This window comes from Helianthus annuus, chromosome 2 (assembly GCF_002127325.2).
Source record: "Helianthus annuus cultivar XRQ/B chromosome 2, HanXRQr2.0-SUNRISE, whole genome shotgun sequence".
NCBI lineage: Eukaryota > Viridiplantae > Streptophyta > Magnoliopsida > Asterales > Asteraceae > Helianthus > Helianthus annuus.
In genome coordinates, this window is record NC_035434.2 from 14,076,927 (window position 1) to 14,102,715 (window position 25,789).

Sequence of the window (25,789 nt, forward strand, 5' to 3'; positions counted from 1 at the left end):
TATGACAAAGTCAGCTGGATAAACGAATCTGTTTACCTTTACCAAGACATTCTCGATGACACCTTATGGGAATTTGACGGATCGATCAGCGAGTTGTATGCTCATTTTTGTAGGGCTCGTGGTTCCCAAGCCGAGTCTTTTGAACATTGATGAGGGCATGAGGTTAATGCTAGCCCCAAGGTCGGCTAAGGCATTACGAACGGGCGATTCCCCTATTGAGCAGGGAATCGTGAAGCTTCCGGGATCGATTTTCTTTTGGGGAAGTTTATTGAGTACGAGGGCAGAGAATTCTTCGCCTAAATTGACTAATTGCAAATTTTCAATTTTCTTTTTATGTGTAAGGAAGTCCCTCATGAATTTAGAGTACTTGGGCATTTGGGTCAGGACTTCGATAAAAGGAATATTGACATGCAATTGTTTTAACAGACTTTCGAACTTTGCGAATTGCTCATTGGTCTTTTGACGAATTAACCTACCGGGGTATGGAACTCGAGGAGCCTTGGTAGGCTCTGGTGACGGAGGGGAGTTCTTTTCCTGCAGAGGTGTGGGTATTGTTTCCTCTGTTGGCGGTGGCACTTCTGCAGGCCCTACGGTGCGGTTTCGTAGCGTGATGAGGTGAACTTGCGCTTTTGGGTTTGTTTCGGTATTGCTAGGTAATGCGCCTTGTGGTCTCTCGGCAAAATTTTGAGCTATTTGATTTAATTGTTTTTCTATGTTTTGAATACTAGCTTGTTGATTTCTAAAATTTGACACTAATTGTAGAAATCTTTCCGAGTTTTTCTTTTCAGTGTCGGAGATGAGGCGAGATACAGTATCTTCGAGCCTTTCTCGTCCACTTTGTTGTTGAGTGAAATTCTGTGACTCATTTCTTGGTTGTTGAAAGTTTGTTCGTTGGGTTTGTTGGTTACTACTGTTGCCGGGTTCCCTCCAACCAAGGTTTGGGTGGTTTCGCCATCCTTGGTTGTAAGTTCCCGTTGGGGGACCCGACGGCCTAGGTCTATTATCAATGTAGTTTACCATTTCTTGTTGATCGTCTGTTTCTTTCATACAACTCCAATTTTCATGTGACCCACCACACCCTTCACAAGCCATAACCGAGACTGTTTTTGTCATTTCCAATTTTTTTATCTTTGAAGAAAGGGCCTCGATTTGGGCTTGTAAAGAAGTGCTTTCATCGACCTTATGGGCGCCCGGGGCGATAGATTTATTTCCCCGGGGGGTGTGCCATTGAAAATTGGTTTGAGCAATTTCCTCAACTTGATTATATATTTCGTGTGGGCGTCGATTACCTAAAAGTCCCCCGGAGCTAGAATCAAGTGTCTGCCTAGTGTGTGGCAACAATCCATTATAGAAAGTGGATACTTGTTGCCATATTGCAAGGCCGTGATGGGGACACTTGCGTAATAGCTCCTTGAACCTTTCCCAAGTTTCATATAAGGATTCCCCGTCCTCTTGTGAATATGTATTAATTTCAGTCATTAACTTAGCAGTTTTAGCGGGAGGGAAATACTTATATAGAAATTTTTGGGCTAGTTCATCCCAGGTGTTTACCGATCCAGCTGGGAGGGCGTTGAGCCAAGCTTTCGCTCGGTCTTTTAGTCAGAAGGGAAACATACGGAGGCGGATGGCGTCGTTTGATGCTCCATTGATCCGAAAGGTATCACATATTTCCAAGAAATTAGTTATATGTAGATGGGGATCCTCGTCCGCAAGCCCATGGAAGGTTGCGGAGTTTTGGAGCATTTGTATCAAATGCGGCCGGAGTTCGAAGTTATTAGCTTCGACATTAGGAGCATTGATAGCGGCGCCTAGATTACCTACGGTGGGTCGTAGATAATCCATAAGGGTACGTTGGTCCGCCATTGGAGGTGGATCACCCGAAACCTTCTCTTGGTTTTTGGCTTTTAACCTTTTTCTGAGAAAGCGTTCGGGTTCTTCTAGTGGTTCTTTTATGTCTTTATTGGAACTGGAGCTCATACACTACGTGAGGTTGGCGTCGGGTTCCAAGTCCTGCAATAAAAACAGAAAAGAATGTTGGTCAGAAGGTTCACCACGGCCCCGTGTTTAGCGAACACGGCCCGTGGTCGGAGTTTCAGTGATTGTTTTCCAAATCCCAGTTACTGGAAGTTGGACACGGCCCCGTGTTGCACCGGCACGGCCCCGTGGTCAGCCTTCTGTAACTTGGAAAACAAAAAAAACTGCCAGTAACGATGCTGGGCACGGCCCGTGTCCGACCAGGCACGGCCCGTGCTGAGCCCTGCAGAAGCTGAAAAACTAAGAAAAATCCTAAAAATTAAAAAGAAAAATAAAAATATGATTAGGCCGTTGATTCCTAACTTTCTTAAAATCCTTGTGTCCCCGGCAGCGGCGCCAAAAACTTGATGCGTGTGTACTGTAATATATTTTTGATGTATATTTAAACCCTTTTTACACTTTTAGCCAAGTTTTAAATTTATAAAAACACGATATTCACTAACACTAAACACACATATGGGCAAGTGCACCCATCGTGGACGTAGTATAGTGTTGGTAAGATACCGAGGTCGTCCAAGGACACAAGAGCTTTTAATACCGGTTTATCCTCAACGTCTAATCAAATAAAAAAAATAAGAAAAATGTTTTTAAACTAAGAAAATAAAAACTAACTAAATGCTGAAAAATAAAAATAAAATAAAACAGATAGACAAGATGAATCATTTGGATCCGACACGTGTATTAGTATAACCTTTGATTATTTTCGCACTTTTGCACTTGTTTAAGAGATTATCTTAGTTATTGTAGTAGGCCCCTCTTTTGAAGGCGACGTTACCCTCAACCCAGTAGTTTGAGTCAGCAAGGATACAATCCTAAAGGGTCGGATTATTGAAAGATAATGAATTAAGTTATTAATGCAAATTGTGGTAGGCCCCGCTTTCGGCGGTGACGTTACCCTCGACTAAGTAGTCTGAGTCAGCAGGGATACAGTCCTAAATAGCCGGGTTATAATATTAATAGTAGTTAACTTATGAGGGGGTCAAAGAGTTTGGATCCCCGCCATCCAATACCTATGGGCATTGAAGGAGATCCTACTAAATTTGACCCAGGTCCCAAGCAGGACCTCTAAACGCTGAACAAGGGCAAGACCCTTACCAAACCGTTCCCTTAACCCCCGACCAGGTAGCCAACATACCTCCATATAGACCGTGGAGATATGAATGGTGAAAATCTTTTATTTTATATAGACAGTAAAATAATGCCAAGACACCACGGACAAACGATAAGGAAAGATCACCTTCAACATAAGTAACTAGTTATTAAAGTCATTAATACAAAACCAAATAAAAAGTGCAAAAGATTGAAAATAAAAAGTATTATACTAAACACTTGTCTTCACCAAGTGATGTAAGAGACTTAGGCAAACATGGCCTTGATTGTCAAGAACTCTTACGATCAATCTTGGATCCCGAGACGACTCACACACTCTACGATGGACAATGGATGATGGTGGTGGATGATGGTGTTATGGTGGTGGTGGGTGGTGGATGAAGTGTGAGAGAGGTGGTGTGCCAAGGGATGAGATGGAATGAAACCAAGCACCCCTATTTATAGGCTGAACAGAAGACTGGGCACGGCCCCGTGTCCGCTGGACACGCCCCCGTGCCCGTCTGACACTCTCTCTCCTCATTAATTGTAATTCGCAATTACAATTAATGCGCCTGCTGTACTTTCACCACGCCCCCGTGCCCGCTGGACACGGCCCCGTGGTGGGCAATGGAAGCTTCTATAAGTTTGTCTTTTATGCTGCTTCTTGGGCACGGCTCCGTGCTGGCTGAGCACGGGGCGTGTTCAGTCTTCTGTTTTCTCTTCTTTGCTTTGGAGGATGCTGTTCAGGGTCCGGGCAGTCTACTTTTATTCCTTTTCTTGTATTTATGCTAGAATTATTTGTCTTTTTGCTTCTTTTGTGAATTTGAGCTCATTTCATCCTGAAAATACAAAAGGAAGACAAAAACACTCTTTTTCCAACATTAGTACTTAAAAAGGGTTAGTTTTATGCCTTAATTGATGTGATTTATATGTTGCATTTTACACACATCAATTGGGGTTCGACGTATCAACCTTCTTGTCCATATAGAACCCAGATCTCGTACACAAGTAATACTTAATATGTAACATACCTTTAGAGTTTGTCTTTGTAGTCCCTTTCCTGACTGAAAACCCACACTCCTTGGCATACTTCACATATATTAAATAACAATCATCGAGGCTTGTGAATACCATGTCCATTGTGGGCTTTATTTCTTCACTAACGTCAGGAATGATAAATGGTAATCCAGTTTTGGGGCAAAACCTTTGACTCGAGGAAGCAACTTCGTCTAAGAAAACACAGTGAGGAACAGAAAAATCAGAAAAACGCCATTAAAAATAGAAAATGTCTCGTAATAACATTATAGATTAAAACGCCATTAATTGAATAATAAACAAGACATAATAAACACATAATTTGAAAATGCCATGATGAAAATGCCAAAATACGCACACCATAACTTTATTGATTAACAAAAATACTAATGTGACTTTATAATGAAAACGCCATGAGATGAATAGTTAAAAACCCTTAACAACATAAATAATTAACAAAAATATAACATCATGATGAAAACGTCATAGTTAACAAAACTGATATTTACACAAATAAACAAATAGTAATAACTGATGTTTACAAATACTACTAAATAATATTCAAAACTAATCAAAGAGATGTAAAACGCCGATGATCGTAAAAACATAAGAAATATACTAGATCCTAAACGACAATTAAAAGTAATGTTGAAAACTCCAAATTATCAGTTCTTAGTAATTGTTTAACTACAAATTAAAACGCGATTAATTGGATAATTGAACAACGCCATTGAAATCATACAAACATTATGAAAATACTAATTAAAAAAAAATGAAACAAGCGTAAAAGAACAAAACGTCATATCTGTTGCATGATTTGTTGGAACAAAAATAGGAAATGTCATCGAATTTACTTTGTCGAACAGAATCCACGTTAGACGCCATAGATCTGAGAAAGCTTGCAAAGGAGGTAACAGCTAACAAGAAATCTTTGGAGTTTTAATTTAAAAGACATTTATAACGCGAATAAGGAGGGAACGTATAAAAGGACAATCGTACCCCTGCATATCAATTAGCGACTGCCACGTGTTGGGCCAGGATCCGTTCTCACCGTTCTCACACTTTTCACCGTTCTCTCCTGATCCCGTACCTATATATATATCTTTCACATTTATAAATACATGAATATACACACACATGGAAAAAACCTTCTAAATTTGGGCCAAACTCTAAAATTTCTTATAAATTGTTTGTTTTAGTTTAAAAACAAAACTAATATAATTTATCCTTTAGGGTGAATTTGAATTAAATTAATTTGATGGAAATTCGAATTTCATATACCGGTATTTGAATATCCAAAATACCGCACCATACGCAAAAAGTGGGTACCGGTACCGAAAGTGGCCAATACGATATAATACCGATTTGAAGACCTAAAATACCGTACCATACTGAACTGGTATGAAATTGAAAGTACACATCCCAAAAAATGAAAAAAAGGGGATACTGAATTACTACCTAAAATGGCTCAGTACAGTACGGTATCGGTACCAAATCCCAACCCCTAATGTAAAGATCTAAATTTCATTTTATAACTTATAATTCTAAATATGAAAGTCTTGTTATGTATTTGGGTTGTGTATTGTTATGGTGATATCTTTTTTACTTGTACTAAATACAAGATTTGTGGTTTTATTGTTCTCTCTTTCTTATGTTAAGTTAAGGCTTTGATATAGCAAGGAGCGGACCCAACCCCAGCCAAGGTTGACGGGTGCATCCTCGGAAAAAAAATTCAATGCTATTTCTGTTGAAAATCTCGTATGCACCCCTTGAATTTTTCGTCCGCACCCTTGGAATTTTTCATCCACACCCCTTAGAATTTTTCGTCCGCACACCTTAGGTAAAAAAGTGTTATCGATTTGTATTTTATTTTTTTTAGTAAACTCTGATTTAAAAAAAAAACTACCTAAATTATATAAACTTATACTACCCAACTTAACCTAAATACCCATTTAAAAAAAACTACCTAAATTATATAAACTTATAATACTCAACTTGACCTAAATACCAAATACCTTAACCCACTATTTCCTTAAACATAACTAGCCCACTAATTCGTAGCCCATTAACCAAACTCAATCTAAGTTTAAACTGTAATAATTAAAATAAGCCCAGTAGTCCTTGGAATTCCTCCCGCCCTCCCTCTCTTGCGTCATCTCCTGCCAGCGATCAGCGAACACAGCAGCAACCACAACAGCACGTCATCTGCAGCCGCAAACCACCGCCTTCCGACACCAAACCGCCGCCGTCCGACACCAAACCAACCGGAATCCGATAAAGGGTAAGTTTTTATGTTTTTTTTTTGAAAATTTTAGTTGATATTATAGGAGAAAAAGGGTAATAAATTTCTGAAATATGTTTGAAATTTGTGTGTTTTGACGTTTTTTTATGGTTGTTTAGATGATTTTTAGGGTGATTACACACGATTTTGAGGGCTTGAATAGTTGAAAATTAAAATGAAACATTATGTTATGGAGCGATGAACTTATGGATCAATTTGTTTGTGATATGAACCATGAGTAGGGACGTTAAGTGATAGTTGTATATGTTATATAGAGAAAAACTTGCTTAAGAAAATAGCTTTAGATGATGTTTTGTATAGATTTTAAAAAATGAAAACCCGTTGGGCGACGTTTTATGTTTGTAACAATGTTTGACGTGTTTTTGATGATTATATAAATTTAGTTTGATGTTCTTTTGTTTCTATACGAACCGATTTTTTACTTATATGCCTAGGGGACTAAAAATTTTAAAAATGTTTCGCACCCCTTATGAAAAAAATGCATGAATTCGCCACTACTCGATATAGTATCTTTAATTAGGTGATTATTAAGTTATTGAAATTATACATCGGTGGGACCTATGATCTTGATTTGCTTAAAAAGTTGAAGTACTTTCTGAAAATTTCTTTTATTATTAAGTTGTTTATTGACGTGTTTTGATATATTCACAACTTTAGTTCGTCATTGGAAGATAAGAGTTTGGTTCTCTATTTAATTAGGATGAAACATTGTGGTAATAAAGTTAATGATTTGTTTATTTTAAAGTTACAAGCATAAGTATGTTTGGTCTTATTTTGGAGATGCGATGTTCAATTGCAAGTTAGAGATTCATATGGTTTCTAGTTTATCAATTCAAGGTTCAACTACAAAGTAGAGATGCAAGTTGTAATCGGGTGTATCGCTATAAAAACTTTTTGTTATAATGTTTAACAATGGGAAAGCTTGTTAGTAATTGTGATCAACAACAACTTCGTTATTCAATAAAGTTATAAGTAGTAATTTCCCTTCGAATTATCTAATAGAAACATTGTGTGGTTTGCCCCCTATATAATAAGGAAGGTTTTTGATCTTATTTTGGTGCAGAGTTTCATAACATAACTTGCATAATATTTCTGTATTTCCCTTTGAATTATCTAATAGAATCGACGTTAGTACAAATAAAATATTTCAATCTGAAAGTGATATCATTGTGATTTAGAAAGATACCTAGTCCTATATGAATTCTAAAACCTATAAAAAGTGAAAAAGACCACAATCTAGATTGCTTGGATGATCCAAATTTAATGCTAGAGGCTTAGATGTGATTACTAGCTTAAAGATTTTGAATTTTAGACATCTAGTGATTTTTGGGTAATTGCTTATTGGGTAGGATATTAATTGCTTATTAGAACTTGATGCCGCCAATGATCTCTAGATCAAGTGGTGGAGGGCTTGCATTTCTCTTGAGAGATGCATGTTCGACTCCCACTTGGTGCAGAGTGAGGCATTGGTGGGCAATGATAGGAGACCCAGGGAAACCTAGGTTGGATCCTTGAGCCAAACGGGTTTTACCGGTAATTTCACCGTCGTGCCTACGGGCGGGTGGGTTACCGGGTTTTCCCCGGAATTGGTGGTGGACTCGGGTTACTCTCGGAGTACTCCGTTTGTCCAGTGGGTGCCCCGAGAGTGCTCGGGATTGAGTTTGTTGGCCGTTCAAAAAAAAAAAGAACTTGATGCCCTTTTTAGCTGTTTGTGTACTAAAAAATAATATGGATAATTTGAATTCGTATTTTGAAACGAATCGAATGGAAAATAACAAAATGTTTATTCGATTCGATATTCGATACCAAAGTCGTCGCAAAATATTTATTCGATTTGATATTTGATACCAAAGTCGAATCGAATTTGATTCAGATATTAAAAAACCGAATCCAAATTTAATTCTTTTTTTAATGACTTAAATCACATTAAATCCGTCTTTGACGGGACTCAAGAGTAACACCATCTTAACTCCAATGGCTTTGTCAATTTGACCCAACCTGCACCGAATTCAAACTAAAAAAGTGTCATTAATGTACAATAAGCCAAAAACACAATCTTTTTTGGTAGGTCCCAATAACGCAAATAGTGTTTACAGATATATCCCGTAAACTTTATTCGAAGAGGAGGCTGCACTCCAGACCCCATATTGGAAAATTTTGATAAAAAGCAATAAAATCACCAAAATAAAGCACATTGTTTTGCAACACACCTTATCATTTGCATTTTCGCTTTTACTTCCAATAAATCATGCTTCGAAATGGACTTTAATGGCATCTTCCTTAGAATCACATAATTTCCTTCATTTATAGATTAAAAAACGTTAATTAGTTAATACTTATCGTTTGGCCTCTTGTAACTAGGGGTGTTACGCACGTCGTGTTCACACATATTGAATTCCGACATAAACATAGAAATTATAGATGAACCCAAAAATTGTGTTAGACACATGAACGCTTATACTACTCACGTATTCGTGGATTAACAAGGAGATAACCCATTAAACCCATTTTTATGTTTTTGCATATTATTGCTCAATTACTACAAATATACACCCAAAGCATACATATCTATGAATTATGAAACAATCACATTTGTATTACAAAATTCCTTCATTCCTTTCTTTTAATGTTGTTGACTATAAATACATCCTAATCCTAAAGGGTTTATAAAAATAAATGGGTCAATCCGCAAAGACGTCTTCTGAGACCAACATGTTTAGCTAAATGTATATATTAACGTGTTTGAATCACACTTAGGCTAAACTCAATCCCATAAGTTCTATGTGGTGGTCGTTTGATGTTTTCTTGTCGTACCAAAAATGAACTAGTAATATTAATCTCTTGATGGAAATTATTAAGAAAAATTCCGGTTTATTCAAAATCTATGTTAGGTTGTTATACTCGGTCCATGTACATACTAGTAAACAATAATGCTATGTGATTAACCTAAAATCAAGTTAGTTATACATAAACAAATTGAACAATCTTTAACAATATTTATTTACGAAAACAGCATTAATATTTGCATTATATTACAATTCACATAGTCACACCTCTCAATGCTTGATAAGCTTAGAAAAGCAAGAAAATGATAAAGCCAAAAATATGATGGGGAAATAGGGAAAAGCATGAGTTGTAATCCTTAAACCCAATTGGATGGGTGGGTGACACGTAAGAAAGTGGCGAGTGAGGGTCCCACTGGTTAAGGGACACAAACCCTATATATGGGAAGTTTGAGCAAGTGTTGGTGTGGATCAAGTGGGATCATAGTCCTACAAAACTGTCAAATTTGGGGCTCGAAATAGCACATTTTCTTAGGCAATTGATTTTAAAGATACCAAAACGTACAATGCTATCAACATGTTATATTGGGAGAAAGTTTACACAAATATATATCATAGCCAATGCTACGACAATTAATCAAAAAGATAAACTTACTGTGGGGTGGCGAGTTAGACTAGTTGGATGTGTTAGACAACGAATCAACATAGGTTTGATCATGATTAGTAGTTTTAGTGTAACATCTCGCCTCTTGTACCACCAATAGTGTCTGTTTTCCTCCAATGGGTTGTCTATCCAGGAACTCACGGATTTATTTTTGGTTGTATAGATGAAAACATCTCGCCTCATCCTAGTACTATTTCCATCCGAGCACACTTAATTGTGGAGTTTTCATGTGCCTCAGAACCAGCTAAGCCCAAAATGCATTAGTGATTTAAGAGGTGGGACATGTCTTATGAACCAAGAATCTTTCTTGGCCACGACCGATGTGGGATTTGCCTAGGGTGTTACACTTGTTAATATTAACATTCTCGGTATCGTTACAATCACCCCCCTTAAGGACTCATCGTCCTCAATGAGGTTTGCCAATCATCTCGAACGACACAGGAGTAACTCTGAAACCATTTGTAATATCCGGCCTCTTGTACCACCAATATTGTCCGCTTTGCCCCCATGGGTTGCCCATTGACGGGTGGTCCATGGGACAACCTTTAAGTGTGTTAAAAGATATGTTAATCCCTCATTTGATCATGTAATTGTCTTGAATTAGATAACTACAGTTGCTCGTGTTTCAGGTATGTTCGTGGCTTAAAAGGAAGGAAACGCAGCTTTGGATGGAACTGGATTAAAGCGGGCTTTCCAAGGAGTTGAATGAAGAACAAAAAGGAGAAGCCAGGACCCTACCGTAAATTAGGGGAGCTACCGTAATTTACGGTAGCCCCTGAAACAAAATGTCTCCACCGTAAGGCAGTAGAAACTTAGCGTAAAGACTTTATAGCTACCGTAACTTACGGTAGCTACCGTAAGTTATGGTAGCCTCTGACGGAAAATGTGTAACTGCCCTATTTAGAGCCGTTTTCAAGTGCCTTTTCAGATATCTCATCATTGGGGACGTTTTGCAGAAGTTCTAGGGCGAATTTTGGCTTGTGCTAGTGTTTGTGAACAATTCTAAACATTCGGTTTGTGTTTTTGATTCGTATGAACATTAAACTTTGTGTTATGATGATTCACCAAGCGATGTGTGGCTAAACTTTCGGTGATCATCCTAGGTTGAAGGTTTCTCTAAGACTTTTGTGCTTTTATCCGTATTTCTAGAATAATGAACTTAAAATGTTTGTTTAGTTTATTATGGTGCATGAATGTTTGTTTGTAAATTGTTGATTGATGTTTTGATCATAATCTAAACCGTACGTTCTTGGTGTCGTTGACAATCAAGATATCATGGGAGGGGTTAGGGTTGGATATTAGTTAATTGGTTATCGGGTAACAACCTCGCATTTTCTTAATCCGAGTACTTAGTTCCCTTTCATCACAACAAACAATTATGCATGAATCATGTCTATGTTAATTTAGTAGCTTTGGTTTGTTATTTTCGGGTTTACGCTGGTTGTGTTTAGTGTGCAGGTACTACAGGCGTATGCATACTAAAGGCTCTCACAAGTCATCACCATTAGCGTTTGATTCGAAAATTAAAAGAACTTTGCAGTAAAATCGAGTTTTGGTATGAGAAAACGAGATCATTGGTTCACCCACTTCACCTATTACACCTAAAAACATCATGGATCCACAAACTCCCACTACGGGTCAACCTACACCGTCTTTTGTACCTTCTTCATCACAACCGTCACCAAATACTACCATTCCAAATTCCACCACCAATCCTACTCCAACACATGAAGTTGACCCATCCAACACCACATCACCTACCACTACCCAAACCGAGCCTACTCTCACCTATAGCCCTTCCTCAACTGTTCCACCATTTTCATACTTTTTCCCAGCTTCCGGTCAATCATCTTCTACCTACCCAATACCACCAAGTTCAACCATTATTCATACTACTTCTACATATCGACCACCGAACCAACCGGGTGGTCACTATTCATCTCCTCAGTTTGTGCAATCTTTGGGTGTAGGAGGAGATGGATTTGATGACGGGTATGAAGCAGAATTTAGAGGATATGAAGAAGAGGGGATTATTATGGAGGTGATGGAGGAAATTTAGGACCTCAAGGAGGAACAGTTTATCAACAAGAACAACAATTGCAACAAATTCAAGAAATGGGTAGGGCACCAACGGGGATCCAACAAATTCGGCCACATGGGACACAGTTTCAACGGCCAATGCCTTTACAACAAGCTCATCCACAATATCAACAACCTCAACTCCAAAGGCCGGTGCAGCAACCACAAATGCAACAACCAGGGTCGGCTCTTGGGCCGGCCAACCCGTGCCGTCGCTCGAGGCCCAAATTTTCAAAGGGCCCGAAAGGTTTTTATAAGTTTTTATATATATAGTAAATTATATATTTAATATATGAATTCATATATATTATACATAAAAGTGTTGGTGGTGGAGTGGAAAAGATCATATCAAGGTGTAATTTTGTTTAATTCATTCCCCTTACCACAATTTTGGGCCCAATTTTTTATTTCGCCCGAGGCCCAAATTATTTCAATAGTTCTCGGAGACGGCTCTGGCAACAACCTCAATATCAACAACAGTTTGTACCTCAAGGGCCAATGCAAGGGCAAATGGGTCGCCCAAGAGTACCATTGGGTGCTCCACGAAGACATCACCGAGAGGTGGTGCGGGGGATCGAAGCTCATTTTAGGTCGGTTATCACTAATCACCCTTCACCGGTGGTGATTCCTCATCACTCGGATGGAAGGACTTTTGAGGTTAGAACGACCGCACTTCAAAGTTTACCAAAGTTCAAGGGGTTAGCAACGGAAGAACCATACTTCCATTTGGAGACATATGACTCCATTTGCAATACTATTGGAGGGCAAGGCTTTTCTTCGGATGATGTTAAGTTGGTTCTTTTCCAATTTTCCTTGGAAGATAAAGCAAAAAGGTGGTTTCATACTTTGCCTTCCGCATCAATTTATACATGGGCCGACATGTAACAATGGTTTTTGGAAGAGTTTTTCACGGCTCAAAAGACCAATGATGCAAGACGGAGTTTGAGGAGTTTCCAACAACAACAGGGGGAAATGTTTCATGAGGCGTTTAAACGGTTCAATATGATGTTGAAAAATTGTCCTCATCATGGTATACAACTTTGGGAGTTGTTGAATGCTTTTCATGAGGGGTTGAGTTCAGAGGATGCTCGTGATTTAATGTCAATTACTAACGATACATTTGGTACCAATTTTGAGCATGATGATTGGGCATTTTTAGAGCAAATGGCGGTTACGTCGAAAAGGAAGGCTCAATCTTCGAGACGGGCGAGGCATGTTATTACAAGACCACAAGTTCATGGGGTAGAAAATGGAGGTGTGCAAACTACAAATCAAGTGTACAATGTTTGCACTAATTGCAATGAAATAGGTCATATAGCGGAAGTGTGTTTGGTAGGAGTGGTTGAAGATCAAGTAGAGGAGGTGAATGCTATTCAAGGGGGTGGTCATAATTTCAACATGAACTCGAACACATACTATCCCGGGTTAAGGAATCATCCCAATTTTCGTTATGGGAACCCGACGAATCAAGCCAACCCAAATTTCCAAGGAGCCCAAGGAAATTTCGCGCCTCGTCAACAACAATGCAACCAAGGTAATTATCGAGGTAGAAACAATTTTGGCTACCAAGGTCAATTTCAACAATCGGGTGGTCAAAGTGGTTCTTCGGGTCAAACTTCATCAAGCGGGAATGAAGTTATGGATATGCTCCGAGTTATGCAACAAGATATGCAAAAGAGGAATCAACTTGATGAGGTTCGGATGCAAAAGGATGAAGTTCGTGACAAGAGCATTCAAACGTTGACAACTCAAATGGGTTAACTAGCAACAGAGGTGGCGGAGTTGAAAAAAGGTAAAGGTCAACTTCCTAGCGACACTAAGGTAATCCTTCCCATAACTCATCAAGTAATATATTCCTATTAACTATGTTAGTGTCTTAAGAAATGGAAAAGAATTTAAAGCAAACTTGTCACCGGGTTTGGTTGATGGGGTGGTTGAGGATATTACGGGAAATGAAAGTGATGAGGATGAAGTCTCACCATCAATTGTGTCTAAGGACTCTAATGTTGAAAAAGTAATTCAAAAACCGGGGTTGGGTGAAATTTTAAAAGATAAAAATGAGGAAGGGGGACCAAGCCAAGTCCCATTTCCATCGGCTTTAATTGACCCGGGTAAGAAAAATTTTATTTCAACAAGGGGTCCTCAAAAAGAGGAATTGTGGGAAGTCTTCAAGCAAGTTAAAGTTAACCTTCCTTTGCTTGATGCAATTAAACAAGGGCCCGCTTATGCTAAATTTTTAAAAGAATTATGCACACAAAAGAGGCAACAAAAGAAAAAGATGCCTAAGCGGGTTGATTTGACCGGACAAGTTAGTGCGGTGCTTAAAGGGGATCTTCCTCCTAAGCTCCAAGATCCGGGAACGCCGTTGATAAATATTCAAGTTGGGAATTTTCAAATATCAAAGGCGTTGTTAGATCTCGGAGCCTGAGTAAGTATTTTACCTGGGGGCTTATACGACCAATATGATTTTGGTCCATTAGCACGGGTTGAGACAACGGTGGTTCTAGCTGATTTGTCTCATAAGCTACCCCGAGGGATGGTGCAAGATGTCATAGTCAAAGTTGATGAGTTTTACTATCCTGTTGACTTTTTAGTTTTAGATTACTCATCCGCGGACCAAAATAACAACAAAATGTTATTTTGGGTCGGCCATTTTTTAGCACCGCTCATGCCGTGATTGATTGTCGATTTGGTACGGTCGACATGACATTCGGCAATAGAAAAATGAGATTGAATGTGTCACACCCCCAAATTACCACCTTAGGGAATGTCCCTGTTAGGCGTGTGACTTACCAATAACGAGCCACTAATTACATTGAACGCGTACAACTTTCAAAATAAAATCCTTAATTATTAATGTAAAATACCTTCAACGAGTTTAAATGAAAACCAACATGTTCAGCGGAAGCAAATAGTAAACCAATGTTAAACTGTTTCAAAAACCAATGTATGATATCAATATTTCAATCACATGAATCCCTCCAGTCGACCCATGACCACTCCAGCTACTCCAGACAACAAGTTCCTAAATCCAAGATATCTAACGACCTGCAAGCATGCAGACAAGTGTGTCAGGCGGCGTTGGTGAGTTCAAAGTTTTGTTAACACGTTTAGTTACCAGGTATGTGCATAAAACAGTTCAACAGTTCAATAATTTGATTTGATGTTGTTATTAACTCGATTACCGTATGTGGCGACTTATGTGAATGCCCAACCCCAATGCCTCCATTTAGGCATTGGTCATGAGGTCAAGGTATCAAACAACCTTGAATAGATGTAAGGGGTCTTATATGTACACGATGAGAATGCCCAACCCCAATGCCTCTAACTAGGCATTGGTCATGAAGTCCAGGTAATTAGTTCACGTCCGTCCTTTCGGCCCGGTGTGAGGGTGCCAAAAATAATAGCGCTATCAACTAAATACCTCGTTGCTTCTTCAGCAACACGGTAGATGTATGGGGTCTTACATGATTTATACTGTGTTCAATAACCAACATCCCAAATAAACAGTTTACCCAGTATTCCCTTTAGAAACGTTTACCAGATGTCCCAAACCACCGGGACGCATGCTTAGAAAAGAGCAGTGAACTCACCTTAGTTTGCTCGGTTAAAAGACGGAAAGTAGGTGCGGAGTGGAACGGGTCACTCACGTCCTAACATGATTACCGTTTAAAAGTTAGTGTGTGAACTCACACGGAGACGCGGATCATACACGTATCTAACACGTAGCACGTAAAATATTATAATATATACATATGTACACATGCATGCAAAGCGTCGCTATTCGAAATAGTGGCCACATTTTTGTCACAAATCACATAATAAATCTTGTCATAAAATTTCAGCTTTTAGGTGCATTTTGGGACAATTTACGGTGCATTAATCGGGACCGTTCGGGCACCGGATAGTTCCTGAAAAACTACAGAACGTTTCAATCGAACCAAAGATCATTGTATTAAAATTTGGTGACCAAATTCCTTACGGATTTTTTGTGAAAAATCTTGCGCCAAACCATGATCAGATTTGACGTAATCAGATCAGGTTTGCCCGAAAATTTTATTTAAAAATATCTGTGTATCCGATTGGCGCGAAACCAAAAACAAAATCGCATGTCCGATCCCTAGAATCTACAGTAACAATTTCATATTCAAACAGTAAACACACACCACGTTATAATGCAAAACATTCGCTGCATTTTCTGCAGAAAATGACAGCTCATAGCAGTTTTACAAACAATTCCGCTAAAAATACCTAGACCTGTCCGAAAAATACGAAACCACTTCTGTTTGAAAGCTATTTCCGAATACTTAGTTTTAGACTCTGAAAACGTAAAGTTTCGATAATTTAAAATCCCAGAACAGACTACGCAAGTCAGCGTATTTTCTGCAGAAAATCGCTAAGCGATACATTACTTGTTTTAGATTGTTTTTCATGTATTCCTACGACCCTGTTATTAACATATCTCCATTACCCGCATTACTAGTTTACTTGTGTATGTTTCATTTCAACGAAACCCAACCTGAATGACCTTAGATACCTACGGCCCAAACCGAAAACCCATTACAATTTGTGCAATCCCAAACAGTGGACTTCCTAACCCATCAGGGCCCCAACTAATAACAACTATCCACTAACTTTTGTCTATTCAATTTATCACCATAGGGGTCATCATATGTCAGTTACAATATTATTATGCTTGTTGCAAGGGTTCCATTTATCTTAGCAAATACATCTTACCATATATTAGACATTCGAATGGCATATCATAACTCACTGTCTTTATGAACATATCACGTAATCAAACATATTACCATTCAGAACAACTATTATAATCACCCACATGCACATCAACCTATTCTCAGCACATCACAATTAACTTTAGTTCATAATTTCATACAAACCTTTTAGTGGATTCCAAATATGAATTTATATTTATAACCCTACCCTTGTTCGATTACATCATTCATAATATTTATTCTAAATCAACCAGTCATACATACGATCACATAGTACTTCCTAATTTGGATTATCATACAAAGTTATCAAAACATAGCATACACATAAAGCAAGATCATCGATTACTAACCACATCAACTCAGTTCAAGATTTACAAGATTATCAAGCTACTCATGAGTGATCATCGATCCCGTACAACACATAATAAGAATATATATATCAAGCATTGGTGCCACACTAACCACAAGGTGCAGGGAATCGAAGGTGTTTGGATTGCTAAGAGAGGAAAGCTTCACAAGAAATAATGTGGTCGTCCCAGGCAGAAGGGAGCTAGGGTTCCATGAGGTGCACGTATAATAAAAGCTAATGATACTTAATCCCATAATAAAGTGCCGCTAATGGGGTTTTGGGTTTAGATGTGGGCCGGTTTTGATGTGGGCCGATGAGGATATTGGCTTGGTGCAACAAAGTATGATTTATCTAATTGCTACCCTAATAAAAGTAATAGAAATCCCAAAAGCCATTAGAATATAATGCAACATGTATTTAGTTAATAAATAGTGGGGTGTAAAACGTAACCATGCAAGCTAGGGGTTGAGGAATCAAGAAACACTAACCTTAAAAGTTCGTGTTGTCACATCATCCCCAACTTGAAAGAAATTTCGTCCCGAAATTTGACAAGTAAACACAGAGAGGTGAAGTAATGAATCAAGATTGTTGCAGGTTTTCCCCGGGTACCACATCATCCCCAACTTGAAATGGAATTTCGTCCCGAAATTCACTAGTTGCACCCGAATTACCTTGGTTAATACGAAAGAGTTGAGGATATTTGAGCTTCATCTGGTCCTCGCACTCCCACGTGAACTCTAGTCCACGTCTTGAGTTCCAACGAACCCTCACAATTTGAATTCGACTATGCTAACGAATCTTGACGTCCTGGTCCATGATTTCAGTAGATTCCTCCACAACTGCAACTTGTCATTAGCCTCAGACTCCGATAAGGGTATCACAAGCGTTTCACCGGACAAACACCGCCTTAATGTACATTACCCAATTCGTCTGGTAATTCGAGTTTGTAGGCGACGTGACCGATTCTTTCCAGAATTCTGGATAACTCAACGTAACGTAAATTAAGATTGCCACGCTTCCCAAGCGTACCACACCCTCCCAGGGTGAGATTTTCAACATGATACTATCGCCTACAGTGACTCCCAGTGTTTCCTAAGCTTATCAACTTTCCTGACGGTCACTTGTTGCCGCCAAACGATTTCCGATCCAAGCAATCTTCCCAAGCGTTTCGAGTACAAGTCCTGGACCTGTGATTTGGTTTTCATCTGCCTAAATCCAACAAGGAGATTAGCGTTACTGTCCATGCAATGCCTCAAACAGAGCTGTCTGGATACTAGAATGGTAACTGCTACAGTAGTACTCAACCATAGGTAAGAGTCCTTCCAATTTGCACCAAAGCCAGTCACACATATGCTCGCAGCATGTCTTCGAGTGCCAAGAGAGTTCGTTTTCTCTGATCGTTTGCCCAACGGTGATAAGCAATGCTCTGGTCCTGGCGTGAGGCAAGGGTGTTGTGTATTGCCTGACATAAATCATGCGTAGATCAAATTCAGAGATAACAGGAGTTGGCACCTCGTGCCTAAAAGCCGCCTCCCTTAGAGGACCATTCAAAACTGTGAAGACTCGTCAATTTTCTTGATTGCAAGAGAGTGTACTGGTTGCATGAGACAATCCACGATCACCCAGGTGATATTGTTTCCGTTTCGAGTCATAAGTAGACTAGCGACAAAATCCATGGCAGTCTATTCTAATTTCCAAACAGGTGTTTCTGATTACTGACTCAAACCAGAAGGTTTCTGATATTCCACCTTGACTTTCGCATTAGTCAAACATCGTTCACATGCGTGGCTATGTGGGCCTTCAGGCACGGTCACCCGTACATGGTCTTTGGGTTTTAATACATCCTATCAAAATTCAGATGAATAGGATATCGAGGCCCGTGTGCTTCGCCTGCACCAGTTTCCCAAGGTTGCTGTATAGTGAGGTTCATATTCGTTCCATGAAGTAGCAAATATCGTCCGACCTGCCAAAGGTTGCTTCCTCATGCCCTACATGCGTCAATCTTGAAAACTCTCTTCCTTCAGTTCTTCAGTTTGAACAAGGTGAGTCTGATCAGGTATGTTAAAGTCGATAGCGAGCTGCAAAGCTCTTGCACGTCCAGGTTTCACGGTCGTATTCATTCAAAAGTTCCACCCAGCTTTGACATCACCTGTTTAAAACAGGGGTATACAAGAGGCCCTTGTGATCGGTCTAAGTGGTGCATTCGGTACCGTCCAAGTAATGCCTCCAATTTAAATCCATAGAGTAAGTCCATTACATAAGCTATCACCTTCTCGTGTTGCATCGGCGTGTAACTGGGACTCTGATTCGAACCATCATGATATACCACTAAATCACCCGCACCCTCGGGTAAGGATGATGCTCAGTGTATTGCAGAGTTGGGATTCGAAAGCTGAAAAGACGTCTTCCTGTTTTGTCTTCCACAACACAGCCCCCTACGGTGCTAAGGAGATTAAAGTTGCGCGATCATCGAAAATCCCCTAATGAATCTACGATAGTATCTTGCGTGACTGAGAAATTACTGCATCCCCGAAGAATTCTTTGGTGCCGAACAATATATAACGAAATGGGTCTTTGGCGAGATCCACGTGTATTCCCACTTCGTTGATCATATGACCAAAAAGGTATCTCTCGGATCCAGAAGTTACCTTTAACAGGACTTCATGCAGAGTGGCTCATCCCTCAGGAGCTCTAAAATAAGATACAAATGCCGCCCATGATGTTCCTTCCTCTTGGAAATGATCCAGAACGTCATCCATAAATACGGTCGATTCATGTGGTCCATAAAGCTGCTGGTGTGTCGATTAACTCAATGGTCATGGTGTACGTATCGCGTTCGGTATGACGTTTCAGGAACATTCTCCTCTTGGTCTTCCGTCAATACATGGTCGAGGCAAACAGTTCTTGATTGTCACCTTGCTGAGTTCTGGATAATCAGTACACATACGAAAAGGCTTTATCCTCCCGAATATAGCTGGGGCTCCCCAACATGAAAATCTAGGTCCGACAAAAACTTCTGTCCAACAGTTCCCGTAGTTGATTAGACAGTCCTTGCAACTTTCCAGGCGCCAGGCGATAAAGGGTACGAGTAACCAAGGCTGCCTATGGTCGTTAGATTAATCTGAGACTCTACCTAATCAGTTGTGGAAGTAAACCTGAAAGTTCTCGTGTGGCACACCAAGAGGAATCACGAACAATTCGGCGGATCCTCGATCCTCTTCTTCCTAGTCTTGACATCGGTAACGGTTGTTAATATAGCGAAGTAGTCCCTCCGTAGACACTTCTGGCCTTCATAGCTGAAATGGCGCTAACCTTTGCACCACCCTGACGCTTTAGAACAAATAACGATTCTCCACACAAAATTTTCTACTCACTAGTGTATCTGCACGATCTCTGGATAACCAATCCTCCCTAACTACTGTATTGCAACCATCAAGGGTAGTAGAAGGAAAGTTGACGTTGAACACTTGTCCCACGAGGTCGAGTTTACATCCCAGCGGACATATGAGGTTTCATTTGACTTGCCATCCGTTGCTGCCACAACAAGTTCGGTTTCAAGAAGCATCAGGGTTAAACAGAACAGAGACGAAGCGAATAGCTACCCATTCAAGCTATCGTGTTGCTATTATGCCTGGTATAGCCTGTGCCAATACTAAATGCCCTTCCATGAGCTTCATTTCCAGTGTTCTTTTCGTCACGAGAATTTCCAGTACTGCCGTCATTCCCTTGGTTGTCGTCACCTTGACTTAACACAGTCAATCCTTGTCGAGATCACCTTCGTTTCCATACTGTAAGCTACGATCACGAGTACCTTGATGTTGCCGCAACTGTTGTCTCTAATATTGTTGCCTGTAACGGTGTCCTGCGTCCTTTCTCCAACAAGGTCCATCTTTTCACATTCCGTGCCACGTCCTAAGGCACTACTCATGGTGCGGGCGGTTACACAGTCCGCTCTACAGTCAATCGTCATCGATTTTGTCCCGATTGGTTCGTAAGTGTCGACTCCCATGAGTCGCTGGCTGGGGTTAAGGATTCGATTGGAGTCAAATCGCTGTTGTTTGTTACTGGTAGCTAGGGTCGTTCAAATGCTGAAGTCGGTAAGGTACTACGTTTACCCTCTTGTCCCTCGTTCTTGCAAGTTGACCGAGTAATACACGGTATGTCGCGAGAGTGTTGCAGAAGTGATCGCACTTCGGGATCTAATGCGTCAACACGCTAAGTTCCAGTAAACAAAGATAAGTGAGGAAAGTATAGTCCAATCATTTGACGCTGAGCCATCCAACTCAGGGACGTTCGTACTAGCACCTAACATTCTACACAGTTCGCTAGGCGTTCAGATGTGTGATCAGGTGATACTCGATAGCATCGAGATTCGTAAGGATTTAGAAAAAGGTTAAAAGATCATGTTCGAGTAGGAGACAATCACTGCTATGACTCCTATAGACTGCTAAGTTCTAACATAACATCAATTAATAGAGCGGAACCCCTCTCGCACTCGTTAAGCCTCACTGGGACTCACATGCACCCCACATTATTATTATGTGTCCACCCATAATAATAAGGCAATTTGCATGCTTATCTCAGTGCCTCTTAACTCGCGGTAAAAGGTTCCCCGAATTCTAGCAATAAGACATATGACGCCACAACATAGATCATGAAAGTTCAAGAAGAGTCGCACTCTTAAAACACGTAACATGGGTTGGTAACATAGAAGTTCATACTGCAGTGCTAAGTGTGCATTCACGTGTGATGTTATTCATAAGCAAACACTAGATATACTATGCAATAGTAAACGAGAAACGAACCTTGCAGTCTGGAGCTGAGTGTCATGGTCGATTTTCGAAGTTGTTCGGTTATAGTCTGGTTTGTATAAAAAAAAAAACGTTTTTAAAACCAAGTTCACTATAACCAGTGGCTCTGATACCAAACTGTCACACCCCCAAATTACCACCTTAGGGAATGTCCCTGTTAGGCGTGTGACTTACCAATAACGAGCCACTAATTACACTGAACGCGTACAACTTTCAAAATAGAATCCTTAATTATTAATGTAAAATACCTTCAACGAGTTTAAATGAAAACCAACATGTTCAGCGGAAGCAAATAGTAAACCAATGTTAAACTGTTTCAAAAACCAATGTATGATATCAATATTTCAATCACATGAATCCCTCCAGTCGACCCATGACCACTCCAGCTACTCAAGACAGCAAGTTCCTAAATCCAAGATATCTAACGACCTGCAAGCATGCAGACAAGTGTGTCAGACGGCGCTGGTGAGTTCAAAGTTTTGTTAACACGTTTAGTTACCAGGTATGTGCATAAAACAGTTCAACAGTTCAATAATTTGATTTGATGTTGTTATTAACTCGATTACCGTATGTGGCGACTAGATGTGAATGCCCAACCCCAATGCCTCCATTTAGGCATTGGTCATGAGGTCAAGGTATCAAACAACCTTGAATAGATGTAAGGGGTCTTATATGTACACGATGAGAATGCCCAACCCCAATGCCTCTAACTAGGCATTGGTCATGAAGTCCAGGTAATTAGTTCACGCCCGTCCTTTAGGCCCGGTGTGAGGGTGCCAAACCTAATAGCGCTATCAACTAAATACCTCGTTGCTTCTTCAGCAACATGGTAGATGTATGGGGTCTTACATGATTTATACTATGTTGAATAACCAACATCCCAAATAAACAGTTTACCCAGTATTCCCTTTAGAAACGTTTACCAGATGTCCCAAACCACCGGGACGCATGCTTAGAAAAGAGCAATGAACTCACCTTAGTTTGCTCGGTTAAAAGACGGAAAGTAGGTGCGGAGTGGAACGGGTCACTCACGTCCTAACATGATTACCGTTTAAAAGTTAGTGTGTGAACTCACACGGAGACGCGGATCATACACGTATCTAACACGTAGCACGTAAAATATTATAATATATACATATGTACACATGCATGCAAAGCGTCGCTATTCGAAATAGTGGCCACATTTTTGTCACAAATCACATAATAAATCTTGTCACAAAATTTCAGCTTTTAGGTGCATTTTGGGACAATTTACGGTGCATTAATCGGGACCGTTCGGGCACCGGATAGTTCCTGAAAAATTACAGAACGTTTCAATCGAACCAAAGATCATTGTATTAAAATTTGGTGACCAAATTCCTTACGGATTTTTTGTGAAAAATCTTGCGCCAAACCATGATCAGATTTGACGTAATCTGATCAGGTTTGCCCGAAAATTTTATTTAAAAATATCTGTGTATCCGATTGGTGCGAAACCAAAAACAAAATCGCATGTCCGATCCCTAGAATCTACAGTAACAATTTCATATTCAAACAGTAAACACACACCAAGTTATAATGCAAAACATTCGCTGCATTTTCTGCAGAAAATGACAGCTCATAGCAGTTTTACAAACAATTCCGCTAAAAATACCTAGACCTGTCCGAAAAATACGAAACCACTTCTGTTTGAAAGCTATTTCCAAATACTTAGTTTTAGACTCTGAAAACGTAAAGTTTCGATAATTTAAAATCCCAGAACAGACTACGCAAGTCAGCGTATTTTCTGCAGAAAATCGCTAAGCGATACATTACTTGTTTTAGATTGTTTTTCATGTATTCCTACGACCCTGCTATTAACATATCCCCATTACCCGCATTACTAGTTTACTTGTGTATGTTTCATTTCAACGAAACCCAACCTGAATGACCTTAGATACCTACGGCCCAAACCGAAAACCGAAAACCCATTACAATTTGTGCAATCCCAAACAGTGGACTTCCTAACCCATCAGGGCCCCAACTAATAACAACTATCCACTAACTTTTGTCTATTCAATTTATCACCATAGGGGTCATCATATGTCATTTACAATATTATTATGCTTGTTGCAAGGGTTCCATTTATCTTAGCAAATACATCTTACCATATATTAGACATTCGAATGGCATATCATAACTCACTGTCTTTATGAACATATCACGTAATCAAACATATTACCATTCAGAACAACTATTATAATCACCCACATGCACATCAACCTATTCTCAGCACATCACAATTAACTTTAGTTCATAATTTCATACAAACCTTTTAGTGGATTCCAAATATGAATTTATATTTATAACCCTACCCTTGTTCGATTACATCATTCATAATATTTATTCTAAATCAACCAGTCATACATACGATCACATAGTACTTCCTAATTTGGATTATCATACGAAGTTATCAAAACATAGCATACACATAAAGCAAGATCATCGATTACTAACCACATCAACTCAGTTCAAGATTTACAAGATTATCAAGCTACTCATGAGTGATCATCGATCCCGTACAACACATAATAAGAATATATATATCAAGCATAGGTGCCACACTAACCACAAGGTGCAGGGAATTGAAGGTGTTTGGATCGCTAAGAGAGGAGAGCTTCACAAGAAATAATGTGGTCGTCCCAGGCAGAAGGGAGCTAGGGTTCCATGAGGTGCACGTATAATAAAAGCTAATGATACTTAATCCCATAATAAAGTGCCGCTAATGGGGTTTTGGGTTTAGATGTGGGCCAGTTTTGATGTGGGCCGATGAGGATATTGGCTTGATGCAACAAAGTATGATTTATCTAATTGCTACCCTAATAAAACTAATAGAAATCCCAAAAGCCATTAGAATATAATGCAACATGTATTTAGTTAATAAATAGTGGGGTGTAAAACATAACCATGCAAGCTAGGGGTTGAGGAATCAAGAAACACTAACCTTAAAAGTTCGTGTTGTCACAGAATGTTTACACTGTCAATTCTAATTCTATTGGTGTTGATGAGTGTTTTATGGCAGCTTTAGTTGACGGATGTGACCCGCATGAGCATGAGGAAGATAGTGTGGACACTTGTGTTTGTGATTTTTCTGAACAGGTACATGCTTGTGCATTGAGGGTTGAGAGCTTACCGGTGGATTCTTGACAGAACTGTTTCGACTCAGTTCTCGCTATATATACTAAGGATTACTTAGGTGGCAACGTACACTTCCAATATACATAGAATATACTAAAGATTCCAACTTTTCTTTTCTTCATATTTCCACATTTGTTCAAGGTATACCTTCAGGTGTTTAGGTCTATTCTGGCTGTAGCAACTTCTTCAGGCATGTACCTTGGAAAACAAAAGATTTCTCCTAGGAGACTCAAATTTTGTTTAAAGGAACTTGTTCAACATGATTCTTAGCTATTTCTTTTCTGTCTCGTAATTTTTCATTCTTGTATCTGGTTATTATAGTTCTAATTATTCATGTAATTTATTGTTTTCCTTTGATTATTATATCGTAATTTTGAATAAAATTGTTTTCATGGCTGTTACATACGAACGATTTCTACAAAGTTTAAATAATATTTCAAATAATGTTACATCAAACAACAATTCAAAAAAATTCTATCATTTATTCAGAGTACTAGTAGGATGTGAGAGTGCTTGTGTGTTTTTGATAAAATTGTTTAACAATTCAAAAGATCATTAATATAAGTTAATAACAAACACATTAATAAAAGCATAAATTGGATTTGTAAGGAATGAATGTCAAATGATTTTTTTTATTACTAATTTCAGCAATAAATCATAGTACAATGGTCACTCTCCCTCACCAGGTGCGCTCTCTCTTTTACTTCAGTCTTTCTCTCTCTAGATTCTTTGATCTGAGATACTCGGCTAT

The 25,789-nt window shown here is 39.3% G+C and overlaps 2 protein-coding genes and 1 non-coding gene across 3 annotated transcripts; all 3 read left to right on the forward strand.

Annotated features, from left to right (window-relative positions):
- The first annotated feature begins 1,378 nt into the window (after positions 1-1,378).
- LOC118489915 lies at positions 1,379-1,485 on the forward strand. The gene has a single exon (XR_004887927.1). It is a non-coding gene; the product is annotated as a small nucleolar RNA R71 (small nucleolar RNA).
- A 10,034-nt stretch (positions 1,486-11,519) lies between these two features.
- LOC110886137 (extensin-like) lies at positions 11,520-11,966 on the forward strand. Its single transcript, XM_022133900.1, has one exon. The coding sequence runs from the start codon at positions 11,520-11,522 to the stop codon at positions 11,964-11,966; it is 447 nt and encodes a 148-aa protein (XP_021989592.1).
- Positions 11,967-12,022: 56 nt separating this feature from the next.
- LOC110886127 lies at positions 12,023-14,414 on the forward strand. The gene is made up of 3 exons (XM_022133888.1): positions 12,023-12,233; positions 12,888-13,725; positions 13,859-14,414. The coding sequence occupies exons 1-3, from the start codon at positions 12,023-12,025 to the stop codon at positions 14,412-14,414; spliced, it is 1,605 nt and encodes a 534-aa protein (XP_021989580.1).
- Positions 14,415-25,789: the final 11,375 nt, after the last annotated feature.